The sequence below is a fragment of the Nyctereutes procyonoides genome, unplaced genomic scaffold (genome assembly GCF_905146905.1).
Source record: "Nyctereutes procyonoides isolate TBG_1078 unplaced genomic scaffold, NYPRO_anot_genome, whole genome shotgun sequence".
Lineage (NCBI taxonomy): Eukaryota > Metazoa > Chordata > Mammalia > Carnivora > Canidae > Nyctereutes > Nyctereutes procyonoides.
In genome coordinates, this window is record NW_026575032.1 from 17038917 (window position 1) to 17052397 (window position 13481).

Here is a 13481-nt window from a genome sequence, read left to right on the forward strand (position 1 = left end):
AGTTTTCATAAGGCCTGGCGGTTGAGACTAAAAGCACACTTTACCTCTGTAAGCTCCCAAGACGCCAGGACACCGTTTGCCACAAATGAGCAAAACGATCATTTCTCTTGTTTCTCCCGCTTGCCGTCCATTCCAGGCGAGGCCTCCAAAATCTCCATCCCCTTTTGCCTCTCCTACCTTAACACAAGTTCCTTAAAGCCCTCTCCTGGGTACCAGTCCCTTTAGATTCACTCTCAATCACTGAGCTGCTTTCAGCATCTAACAAACAATCAAAGAAAGAAAAATAACCAACCACTGTGAGAATAAAGGGCACTAGCAGAGCTTGTCTTTTAGAGCCAGGCAATCCTTTTGAGTCAGGGTTACAACCCAGGCTGAATCTGCACAAACAGACTCACAGCACTTCAGCCTTTTCCTTTGAAGGGAAAGGAGCCTCTGCCCAGACATGAGTTTTCTGGAGGTGATGAAAGATATTGTGAGAGGGGAGAAGAGATGTGCAGTAATGTATCCTAATCGCGTCTTCACAGGTCCACGTACATGATTACACAGCTGAGGGCTGCAGAGTCCACAACACGACACCTGACACAACCAGGGGCTACCCAACAGGATGGAGACTTAAGGAACGGGAAAGGAAATTCTGGAGGTGGTTACTCAAAAAAATTAAATATCTCACTTCCGTTTTCTACGGTGGTTAAGCCATTCATTGCTAAGGAGGATGAATGTTAGTTATTTGTATTTTAAAAGATTCTACTTTCCCAGAAAGGTCGTTCCAACCAATGGGAGGTCCAATATAATTAAAAAGAAGTGTCTAAACTACTCTTTAAGGAATCACTTTGCTTTTGTCAGAGGAAGTACCGCAAGCCTTTGGGGATTTTTATTAAATTCCCCCAAGAATAGTATGCGCAGCTTGCCTTAAAAAAACCCCGAACCATAGGAGTAATTTCCTTTCTTCATGCACGTGTGTATGTGGCCCTAAGGGAACGCTGCGCTTCTTTCCCAAAAGGAGCTGCTTATCCACAACTCAAAAGCTCCTCAACTGTCTAACAGATGGAACAGCCAGGTAGACTTAAGGGGGGGGGTGCCCCTTCTCTGATCCATTGAATGAAACTCTATGATCTTTAAGTATTTATTATACAGCTGGCTCACAACTCCATCCTCTGAGTAATTTTATCCAACCTTATTTGTTTAGTTCTTTAGATTTTCCTAGGTTTAAACCAAAGAGTTTTTTGTTTTGTTTTGAAGTTAGGAGAATTAATCAGTTCTCAATGATAGCTGATTTTCCAGGAGCTACATTTCCAACTCACAAACATGAATAATGAATTTCTGGAATGTGTCTGTCTGAAAAGCATGCTGTATTTTTAATGAAAGTTAATTTAGGGGATCCCACAACTTTGGAGCAGTCATCTGTAAATCGGCTTTGTTAAAAAACAAAAACAAAGCAGAAACCAATGCCAACTTAGTACGAAACAACAGGAAAGTAAGGCATATTATTTTATTTAAAATATCATGAGAAAAAAAATAAAATAAAATAAAATATCATGAGAAGGGGACATAACGCAGCCTGAAGCTGTTGAGAATCACTGGCATCAAGCCTAATGCTGATTAAAAAACAAACAAACAAATAAAAACTGGGTATCCCCTTAAACCTAGCTAGAATAATACTGAAAACCCTACAGAGAATATACTCGGTCTTGGAAGCAAGAGTGTGATTTAGCATTTGGACTTGTACGAAGCACTATGGACTATGGCAGCGATACCGTCGAATGAATGAATGAATTAAAATTTTAAAATTCAGCATATCCTCCATTATCTGTGCCAATGACAAGTAAATCGTATACAACATCAAATCCACAATGAATCCAGAATCACTGGCATCTTCCCCCAATAGTTTCATTAGTTATGGGAGGAGGAAGCCCTGAAATTAAATTTCTCTTCTTATTGCTTCTTCCCACTCTTCGGCAAAGGTGCTAAAGGTCAGTGAGAAGACCAAAAGGTCGGCAGCAGGAGGGAAAGGAAAAACAGAGCAAGCAGCTACAGGGCCTGAAAACTGGATAAACAGCCTCCGATTAATAAGAGTGAAAAAGCGCAAAGCTATTGGGGAGAGTTAAAAGGCAGATATTATAAAAATCGTGGGACCGAGTTTTAAACAGTTTCCTCTTTATGAGATTTTGATGTTTGATTGATTTCACAGTTGTCTATGATGAGTCATGTGGAAAAGATGACGGAATTTAGCCAGCCTAAGCTTCGGAACACAGGGCTGTTAATTAACAAACACAGAACGCGAATCACAAATAAAATTCCACGGCATTAAGTAACCCGTAAGTACTTAAATCTGTCCGAGAACTACTATGTGATGTGCAAAATGATTTATTATACTAGATTCCTGGTGTGGCAGCCAGCACTCCTATGAGAAAGAGGGCGACCCCTCCGCCCAATCTCAACCAATGGAAGAGCAAGGTCAGGAAATCTCTTTTTTCTTTAATTTTTTTTTTTATTGGAGTTCAATTTGCCAACATAGGAAACCTCTTTAATTAACAGGTGGCCACTGGTCTCAGATATTTATAAAATAACTCTACATAATTCGCTTTTAAAGTTTAAAATTCTCACCTCTCTTCTTCTAAGAATGTCCGTAGACTATATACACCTGGATTGTTTGCTTTCCTCGTATCAGGTAGCCCAAACCTACAAGGATTCTAAAAACTTGCCCTTATAATTCTAAAGAGTCGGGATGGAAAGTATCGAATATACTACCTGCCTGAAAACTCAAGCTTTCCCTGGGAAGGAACTCAGCCTGAAGAGCATTTTGTAGATTATGATTAATGATTAGCTAAATGTGCTTCTACTTTTCTGATCTCTAGCTGCTCAGTACTAAATAAAATGCACCACCACCGAAGAACATAAATAATTAAATATGTATTGGAGCTTTTAAAAAAAAATGCTTTTTAAGAATTAGAAGACAACACCTGTAAAGCAGAGAGAAATGAAATTCCAGAAAGTTTTTCACGAACCTAAGGCATGCCCTGTGCGGGCTACGGAAGGCTTTTTCAAGAAGCAACTGTCAATCCTATCGCCCAGGATGGCCCTAGAACAAGGCAAGCCAATGAAAAGGCTCCTACGAAAGATTTAGAAATGGTTTGACATTATGAGCCTGCCAAAAAACCTGGATACAGAGCAAGTAGTTTACCTTCAAGAGGATGAGAAATGGGAAACCAGATTCATTTATAAGGAGGGTCAGCCCTGAACTGGTATGTTGACATTCCCTGGATCTGTTCCAGGAATGGATGAGAAAATTTTGGCCAGCTTGCTCTTCTCTCCAATACTCGAGTAATTAATAAGTCTATTATCAATTGAATTTTTACGTGATAAAACTCTTGAGAGCAAGAACCACACAGATTCATGCAGTCTGTAAACTCTGTGTGACTTAGGCGCGCTCTGAAAGTCAGGATGGCGCCGAGAGAGTGAAAAGGTCACGAAAACGCAGGCCTGACCCAGGTCAAACCAGGCGGCCACCGTCTTGAGGTTCTGAAGACCTCACTGCCCCCCGCTTGCCGGCGTGCCTCTGTCAAGTCCACCTACGCCTGCCTTGAAAACGACGTTGTCCGCTGGAGTTACCTTAGCATTTCAGCCAGGCCTCCAGTTCCGCGGACTGAGAATGAACAATGCCTCTCGTTGCCACAAGTAATAAAAAGTATTTTAGGAAAAGACACCCCTTCAACTGAGACTAAGAGGTGAAATCAAGAGTTCTCACCACAGTTCTGTGAGAGGCAATCTCTTCTTGGTGAACAAAGTGCAAGTCTGTTGGGGGGGGGGGGCGGGATGGGTAAAGGGTCATCTGACCGACTACATGTCCAGAAAGTACCTTTTTCCACGGGAGGTACTACAGCTTCAAACCCAGGCCTTTTTAAGCTCCCGGCTCTCTTAAGAGGGCCACTAGGAATCCACACAGAACCCAGGCTTCTTCCAGCAGCCTAGAACCAGGGAAGATTTCTATTTCACTTCACCCACCCTACTTCTTGTTTTGTCTGCTGCCATTCGTGCCTATGCTTGTAAATTAGGCAAGAAAAGAAATCCAGGGGATCCCTGGGTGGCTCAGCGGTTTAGCGCCTGCCTGGAGTCCCAGGATCGAGTCCCACGTCAGGCTCCTGGCATGGAGCCTGTTTCTCCCTCTGCCTGTGTCTCTGCCTCTCTCTCTCTCTATCATGAATAAATAAATAAAATCTTTAAAAAAGAAAAAGAAAAGAAATCCAAAGGCGCACAGAACTGATTAGACCGCCTTCTTAACCCAAACCAGACAGAAAAATGACGAATCAATATTTAGTACTTTGGACACACTGGCCCCAAGAAGGTAAACAATAGCCATAAAACAGAAAAGAATCCTATTCGTCTTTATTTTTATCATCACCATTATCGCGTGGCTCTGCCTGATTACTGCTTTTCCTTAGGGTTTCCCAGATAGCCCAATCCCACAACCCAATGGAGTTGTTCTGTGCCCCAACCATGACCCAGCAGCCAATGCAAGGAAACAAGGTCCACGTTATCTTCGCAACTAACTCCCGCTTCCAAGGTGTGAGCTCCTACACGGGCTACGGGCTACGTGAAGGCCCTCTCGTTTCAGGAACCAACGTGAATATTTCAAGCACTTATTTTCAAGGGAAAAATAGCTTGTGGCGAACGATGCGATCTTCTTCCCTGTTTGTGGCACGCAGAATTCCCGTGCAACTCTGGGCTTTGGGGCGAAGTCCGTTTATTTTCATCACACCCGTAGTTCCCACCGACGGCAGCGGGAGGTGTGTGCGCGCGAAACACAAGTGGAAGCTGGAACGCGCGCCCGCCGCGCCCGCGCCCGCGCCCGCTCCGTCCCTGGCCTGGCCTTCCATCGGCCTAATCGGTGCGCTAACTTATTGTCACAAAATTGCTATTTTTCAGGCAATCGTTCTCCAGGCGCTGTTCACTTGCTGGGCCGGGACCCACTGGGAGCCACAGCCTGGGGCGCCTCCACTTAGGCCAGCGCGGCCTGCGCCTCTGCAGAGGGGCGCCCTGGCCCGGCGGGCCACCTGCGTCCAGGTAACGTCGGGCTCCCCAGCGCCCTCCACCTGCGGGGGGCGGCCCCCGCCCCGCCCCCTCCCGAGCCCGCGGGGCGCCCCGAGGTCACCCACGCGGGGCGCGAAAACTTTGCGGCCGCGCCCCCGGCTGCAGGCGCCCGCGCTCCAGGGAAGGGCCCCGGCTTTTGTTCCGACCTGGCCGGGCCGGCGGGGCACACGGGCCGCGGGGCTGCACCCGGAGCTCGGGGGACACTGCGCGGCCCCGAGGTGTGGAGCCTGGCGGAGAAGAGGAGGAGGAGGAGGAGGAGGAGGAAGAGGAGGACAGCGGGAGGAGCAGGGCCGCCTGTTTTGACGCAGCGCGCGCGGCCGGGGCGCACGGGCACAGGGCGGGGAGCGCGCGGGCACGATCCCGCCGCGGCCCCGGGGTCGCCGAGCGAAACCCCCGGGGGGCGGGAGCCGGGGAGGGAGGGGGCGCGGGGGCAGGGCCGGCCCCCCCGCCGGGGCGACGCGGGGTCCGTGCGCCGGGACCCCCCTCCCCGCCTCGCCGGCCTTCCTCCGCCGGAGCCCGCCCGTGCTTCGCGCTCGGGGCGGGATGGGGGGCGCGCGGGGCTGGGGGGCGGGGCCCGGGGCCCGGGGCGCAGCGCCTCCGCCCCCCCCAGCCCGGCGCCCCCGAGCCCCCGCCGCGCCGCCCGCGGACAAAGCGCCGCCCGCTCCCCCCACCCCTGCGGCCGCGCGCCCGGGAGGGCGGGGGGCGGAGGGAAGGTGCCGCCGGCGGGACCGCGAGGAGGCGAGGACGCTCGGAGCCCAAGATAAACAAATTGTTCCTCTTCACGTGCGGGGTGGGCGGGGTGGGGGCGGGCGAGCGCCGCGGCCTCCCCTCCTCCCGTCCCTCCTCCCGTCCCTCCGCCCCCGCCCCCGCCCCCGCCGCCTCCGCCGGCTCTTTGTCACCGAGCGCCCGGCGAACGCCGAGGACCCCGGGCCGGGCTGGCTGCGCGCCGCTGGGGGGCGGGGGGCGCGCGGGGGACGGAGCAGCGCTGCGCCCGGGCAGCCCGAGCCCGCGGTGGGGGAGGCCGCGCACTGCGCCCCCCGCCCCCCGCCCCCGAAGCCGGAGACGCGGCGAGCGGAGATAAGAGAAAGGATCGTCCCCCTCCCCCCTCCCCCCTCCCTCCCCGGGCTGCGAGGGGAACTGCCCCTTCCTCCCCGAGCGCCGAGGCCATTGGCTGCGCCTCCGCCGCGCACCCACCCACCCAGCCATTTAAGCCTCTTTCGGCGGCCGGCGGCCTTCCACTGCCCCGGGCGCGGGAGCCGGCCTGCGAGGGGGCGGGGGCGCGGGGGGCGCGGGGGGCGCGGGGCCGGCCGAGGCCGCTCCACCTGCCGGGCGCGCCCCGGACCCCCGCGCCCCCCGCGCGCCCCCGCCCCCGCCCCCGCCCCCGCGCGCGCGCGCGTCGCACCCACTGCAAAGTTCATTCACAAAACTCCCAGACTTTCCCAGCCCGCGGGGGGCGCGCGGGGCCTGCGCTCCCCCCGCCGCCCCGACCCGGCGCGGCGGCCCCGAGGGGTGGGCGAAGGGGGACGGGTCTGGGGAGGCGAGGCGCGGCGGCGGCGCGGGGTGGGGAGCGCCGGCGGGAGGGGAGGAGCGAGCTTCCAACTCCGGGTTCGCTCGCCCGCAAATCGGCGTCTAAGAAAGGGAAAGGGGGGTGGGGTGGGGTGGGGTGGGGTGGGGTGGGGTGGGGGGAAACTTTTCCTGCGCCTCGGCCGCCGCTGCTCCGGGCTCCCTCCGCCCCTCGCGGTCGTGACCGGCTCGCGCCTGTCGCCCCCTGGCCCCCGAGTCCGACAACCCCGACACACCGACCGGTAGCGGCGACCGCGGCTCCCCGCCCGGGAAAGTTGGGCGGCCCGCGCGGCCCCGTGCAGCCCCCCGCCGCCGCCCGGCGCGGAGCCCCGCGCCCAGCCCCGCGCCCAGCCCCGCGCCCAGCCCCGCGCCGCGCCCGGTGCGCCCTCACCATGATCAGCGTGTGGTTCCTCTGCTCCGCCGAGGCCGCCTCCGCATCCTGCTGGGGTTTGCTCTGGAGCGGCTGCTTGCCCGCGCCGGCGCCCGACTTCTTGGCCCTCTGCTCCAGGGTCCGCTGGTACAGGCTCACGGTGTCCCGGCGCTCCAGCTCCAGCTGCTCCACCTGAGCCTGCTGGTACCTGTTCTCGCAGTTGACGTGGTGCCGCCGGCAGCCCTCGATGCGCTGGCGGAGCCGCTCCACCACGGTGCTGTGCTTGGGCACGGCCGCCGAGCCGCCGCCGGGACCGCCGGGACCGCCGGGACCGCCGGGGCCCCCGGAGCCGCCGCCGGCCGCGGGGTGGTTGCTGCTCGGAGCGGCGGGAGAACTATTGGGAGGATTGTTCACCGCGATCCCGGCCCCGCCGAGGCCGCCGCTCAGGCTACTGTTGATGCAGATACTACTGCCATTCGCGGCAGCGGCGGGGGCTGCGAAATCCCCCATCCTGCTCCCCGGGCACACTATTTTGGAAGAACTTTTTTTTTTTTTTTTTTTTGAATCCACCCCCCTATCAGCCTCCTCCTTGGGTCCAAGAATTAAAATAGTTTAAGTGGAACGCGGGGGAGACGCAAGCACATGGATGGAAACAGCAATCCCGACGGGGAGGAAAAAAAAAAAAAAAAAGAGCGGGGATGGCGGGGGGGGGGAGAAAAGATTTGGGGGAGGTGGTTTTTTTGTTGTTGTTGTTGTTTCCTTTTTTTTTTTTTAACTGTAAAGCTCGAGGGGGGGGAAGAAAAAAAAAGAGGAGGGAGAGAAGGGGTGTTCTCAGAACACCACCAGACACCTATGGACAAAAAGAATCGCAACAAACTGAGCCGGCAGCAAGAATCGGGTTGCAACTCAAGGGGAGATCCGCTCGTCTCCTGCTTTCTTTCTAGGATCCATTATTCCCTAATAGGTTCCAGGAGGTTTCCGGTGGCTGGCAAGCCGCTTTCTCCCTACGTGCCGGCGAAACGCACCCCACGGACACGCACAAGCATATGCCTCCGGTGCGGACACGCGCGACGCGCACTCACTCCGCCCCGCCTCGGACCGCGGCACGCCCGCTTATTGCATTTTCCTTCCACAAAAAAGTTTTGGTGTTTGTGCCGCCCCGTGTTCTCAGAGTACTTTGGCTGCTCAGTTGCATTTCGCAGGAACCTAGATCCCGAGTCCTCGGGCTGGGGCGCGCACACACAGGGACGGCCCCGGGCGACCGCACGCGTCCATCGCCGAGCTCCCCTGCAAGCCGCCGCGCGGAGAGCAGCCCCTGACGCCCGGCCGGGCTGCCGCCGCCGCCGCCGCCGCCGCCGCCACCATCACAATGATCCACGGCTCGCCGCCGCCGCCGCCGCCGCCGCCGCCTCCTCCTCGCGCTCCTCCACCTCCTCCTCCTCCTCCATGCCAGCGGAGTGATATCAGGACGCGCGAGCTCAGTAAACACGGCAGCGGCGGCGGCGGCGGCGGCGGCGGCGGCGGCGGCGGCTGGAGGCCGGGAGACGAGCCCGGGGACGCGGCGCAAAACCCGGCCCGGACTCTCTCCGCGGCGGGAGCGGGCGCGCGGCGCACCGGGCAGGCCCCCGCCCTCCGCGCCCCGCCTCGCCCTCCCCGCCCCTCCACGCCCCCCGCCGGCCGCGCGGCTCCTCGGACGGGAAGCAGAGCTGCGGGAGCCCCGAGAGAGAGAGAGAGAGACAGAGAGAGAGAGAGAGAGAGAGATTCCGAGCAGGCGGGGGGATGGGGGGGGAGGATCAACTTTTGACCTGTGTGTGTGTGTGTGTGTGTGTGTGTGCACACGCGTGTGTGCGCGGATGGCCGCGTGAACGCGCCCGCCTGGGTTTCCTCGTTGCGAGCGAGGTACCCTGCAAAGCCCTGCAAAGCCCTGCAAAAGCCTGCAAAAGCCCGAGCTGCTGTTGGACCTCCTTCGTTCGTGCATCCTCCTCGCAGAACCGTGCACGGCCAGCGGCAGCAGCGGCAGCAGCGGGGCCTCGCAGCAGCTGCGTGTCGTCCCTACCCCGAGTGGCAAGACGAGGGCAGACACGAGCGACTGGAGTCGAAGGTAGTTAGAGTCCTTCGCCAGCCAGCCGGAGGGCTCCTGCGTATGGACACTTGTTCAACACGCCCCCCCCCGCCCAACACACACACACACACACACACACACACACACACACACACACACCACCCCTCCTCCCCGAGCCGGTCTGAACACACCAGTGCCCGATTCTGAACAAAAAGAAACAGGCCACCCCAGACAACTTGGGGGTTTGTGATGCGGTTCCCTGTTCATGATTGTTGTCATTGAGGCAATTATTGTTTTACTTAGCCCTGGAAAGGAAAAAAAAAAAATTTAAGATAAAGCAAGCAGGGACTTGGAGGTGAGACTTACAGTACATTTTAACAGACTGTTTTGAACGCTAGGTGCTAATGACAGCAGTAATTAAGGGTCCTTCGTAAATCAAGTGGAAAGATTGCAGATTTCATGGACTAGAACTATAGGAAAAACACAGCATTTCACAGTTTGTCATGACCAAAACAAAAACAAGCAAAAATAACAGGCTTACCTTATTGCTAGATATATTTCTTTCTGCGTAAATGAAAGCACAGTAAGTACAATTGAAATTGAATAACTACCATAGAAAGCAATCTCAACTTTCCTTTATCTTTCCGGTTACTGAATATTAAAAACAAAACAAAACTAAGGATCGAATATAATATCCTTGAACCTGGACTTACCTCATCGCATACACATAATTTAAAAAAAAAAAAAGAATTTAAATGGAGAAACAGCATTTCTGTGATCAAGGGTAGTACAAAATCTTGATTGTGGGCTATTAATGATAAGGCATTTTGTATTATCTCAATAAATCTTATAGAATTAGTTTTTAGGGTAAAAATACACCCCAGTTTTCTAAAATAGCCAGGAATAAAAGAACTTTGGATCTCATGCATTAGTCATGAGATCTGATTTAAACCATCTTCATTTCTTGGCATTGCAGATTAGCATAGGATGCTATTTCTAACCTCATAATGTCAGCAATAAGAAGCTATATTTTTCTTCAATTAATCAGGCCTGTATGGTAAACTATATCTTTAATATCCCTGGATTATATGGTAAAGCGGGCAGCAAATTATTGATTAATGTGCTGTGAGATTACCTTTAAGTAGTGAAACCAACGTGAGAGAGTCTCTTTCATTGACGCTGCCATACTATTTCAGAAGCCTACTTAGTTAACGTGCAACTTTCTGTGTCCTAACTGCCCCTCCTTGAAGTCTGTTACAGAATTTTACTGAATTAATTCTATAGCGAGAAATCAATTCAGATTCTAAAAACATAGAGAAAATTATAAGAAAAAGACATCACAAAGTAGCCTTTGTCTACTTCACATGTTAACTAAATAATATCTCTATTAATTCAGGAAACACATGGCTTCACTGCAGAGAGGAAGCTATGACTCTGCATTCACGCTAATCTCTCTTCACTATGCTTTAAGTCTTATTCCTTCTCCCTCCAAGCATATGCATCACCCATAAAAGACTATAGTTTGATTTACAGGGTCTTGAGTACTGGGTCTTCAGTTTTGAAACCTGAGTTCTAAAGCTAGCTCTTTCCTGTGGCTCAGAATTTAATTTTTTATTGAGAATTTGTCAATTCTGGAAAAAAAAAAAAAGAGGACAACATAGCAGCAAAATGCATTCCTGTCCGGCTCTTTACCTCTCCTATCATGAAGAGAAACCAAAAATACACAAGAATTTGCATCCTTCCCTTTGAGGGCCAACAGGTGGAGGAGCACATTTTGTGGCTTTACCCTAGAGTTCCCCAATGACAAATGGAGCTATTCTTGCACAACTACAGCATAGCTTGCTACTTTGGTGCATGAGTGGACCATACAAAAAAGAAAGGCCGACTCCTCATGGGTGTATGTTCACGTGCATGTGCACACACACACACACACACAGAGGCAGCCGCCTTTCATCTCATCAGGATGGTGGGAATGGCAGCCACAAGCACCAAGACCAAAAGGTAGGGACAGAAAGGACTGTCAAGTTGTGTACTGGGAAACGGGGAAAGAGTCTTTAAGAAAACTGACCTGTGCAGTGGAACTGTGACATATTTGAGGTCAGAAACCCCATCCTAATTGTGCTGGCTGATTAGAAGAAAGAAGCAGGAAGTGAACGAGACTTGCATCTTGAGCAACAGAGTCAAGTCATGCTGAATTAGAGATCTTAATCTGCTCCAGTGACCTTAGAAGAGACAGAAGCTTTCATACTGGCTACTTCTAGACTCTCGTGATATACTCCCACGAGGCTGCCAGCCTTGTTGGTCACCATCCCAAAGAACTCCATGAAAGTCCTAGAGAAGTCCAATCCTGGGGAAGCCATATTAGCTCCTTTTCCCTCCCATACTCTCCGATAGCAGGACCACCTTTATCTTGTCTTTCAGCCTGCTATGTAGAGAAACTTCCAGATGGGAGCTATGGACACATCATCAGTGCTGTTGGTCTAGAATAGCAAAGAAATCTGAGATGCCACAGCAGTAATGAGAAAGAAATTATGTGGCTGCCTCCCCAGACTTTGATGATATCTCTTCGAAGGCCAAAAAAAAAGAAAAAGAAAAAGAGCGTGATGAATAAGTACCTGTACCAGGTTGTCCTGAGGCTCTGGCTCTGAGCCAAAGTTGGCAGTTCCAAGGAGTTGAACCAGATTCCCTTTTCTTTAGGCCAACGATGCATCATCCTTCTGTGTCCATCTGATAGGACCCAGTGTTCCTGTGTCAAAAAAAGAGGTCATTGGGTAGAAACTCCAGCTTAGGTGCCACTTCTGCTTCCCTATTAATGTGGATCAATAGGACTCTTTATCACTACACCATAAGAGTACTCTGCTGCGCATCTAAAGGTAAGCAAACCTTTACATACATCCACGGAGTGGGCCCTGGTGGTCCTGAGTTACTAGCAGCAGTGAGCGTGCCATCAGCCGCCTAGCAAGAGCTATCATATTTCACAATTTCACCAATACAGCTTTGGCCTTGTGTGTGCCAAGAGCCTGTGTTAAGCGCTGTTAATACAGCACAGCACTCGAGAGCCCAACCCCAACCTCAGTGATGACCAACTAGACTCAGAGCAGTAGATGCAGTGATAGGACTAATATGAAGCGGGTATGGGAACACATCAAGGAGACTTCGAGTGCATACATGGGGCTCTAAAAAGGCTTCCCCAGAACTCACTCCAAACACCGGGCAGGAGTAAGCCGCGCAAAGGTTGGTGGGTGGGGTATGCAGTGAGGAGCTAGGAAACAGCTAGAGCAAGGCTGTTCCAGCAAATCCTCCAGTGCTTCCTTCACAGGAGCGTGGGGGTGGGAGGATGTGCTGAGAAGCGAGGCTGAGGCTGGGGAGGGCATCGGGATCCAGGTTGTGCAAGGCCATCCAGAAGTGTAGATGATATCCCTGCGACAATGCTCCCATTGAAAGGATTAAAGCTGATTCACGCTTTTTACTTCGGCAATGCAATAGATGTGTGTTCATACAGTATTTTCTGTGTTTCTGAAGAAACTGGTTCTATAAAATGTTTCACCAGAAAGGCTCCTGAGCCGAGTAAGTTTAGGAGATGGCACTGTCTCTGTCGAAGATTCATGACCACACTGAAGGCCGCAAGAAATCTTGCAGCAAAACATGTTCAGCTGTGTTTAACCTAGTAATGCCCAAATCCTGTTATGGGCCACAAAATGAAACATATTAGAGAAAGCTCCGAGCAGGAGAGAGCAAAAATCGAAGACAGTTCCAAATCCACTTAAGTTCACAAAGATTGCCTGGGCAGGCAGCCCCTGACAAAGATGCACTCCCTTTACCATCTGCTCTGCCCCATCCCTAGCACCCAGGGCTCAAGGCCTTTCCCCAGTGTTACCCCCAGTGTTGCACTCTGACCTTGGAGCAGTCAGGAAGTAGCAAGACAAAGGCACAAATCCCAGGAGGGTGGATTTGACCAGCCTTTCTCAGCATTAGCACTTCAAGTATGTTATATTAATATCTATCTCCATATAATAAACCTCCTTATTAGGGGGAAGGGTCAGCTGTATTTAACTGAAAATCTTAATTATGTAATAGCTTAAAAGATACAGAGTTTCATTACTTTTGAAGCACCCGCTTTGTCTAGTCCAACAATTACTGGCCTCTTGGAGTTATTTTAATAAGCTCCTTCTACCTACTAAACCAACTGTATATAGGAGACATACCCCATGGGCTAGGGGTGTGTCAAAGTACGTTTCCTTGGGTATTTAGATATTTCTAGCAAGACCTTGTACATTATTCATTCTCACTTTGTATTAAGAAAAAAAGTGTTTACTAATCTCCTGACCATGTCATAACTTTTGAGAGGAATATGAATTAATAGGGTTTATTTTCTTATTCATGTATTTTAATATATAT

General features: G+C 52.2%; 1 protein-coding gene across 2 annotated transcripts in view; it reads right to left on the bottom strand.

The window, feature by feature from the left end:
- The window catches only part of MAML3 (mastermind like transcriptional coactivator 3), a 399969-nt gene extending 392249 nt beyond the window's left edge, over positions 1-7720 (bottom strand). For both annotated transcript variants that reach the window (XM_055316985.1, XM_055316984.1), the window contains exon 1: positions 7043-7720. In XM_055316985.1, coding sequence (XP_055172960.1) covers positions 7043-7531 — 489 coding nt within the window. In that variant the 5' untranslated portion in view covers positions 7532-7720. The remainder of the gene's footprint in view (positions 1-7042) is intronic.
- Between the last annotated feature and the right edge of the window lie 5761 nt (positions 7721-13481).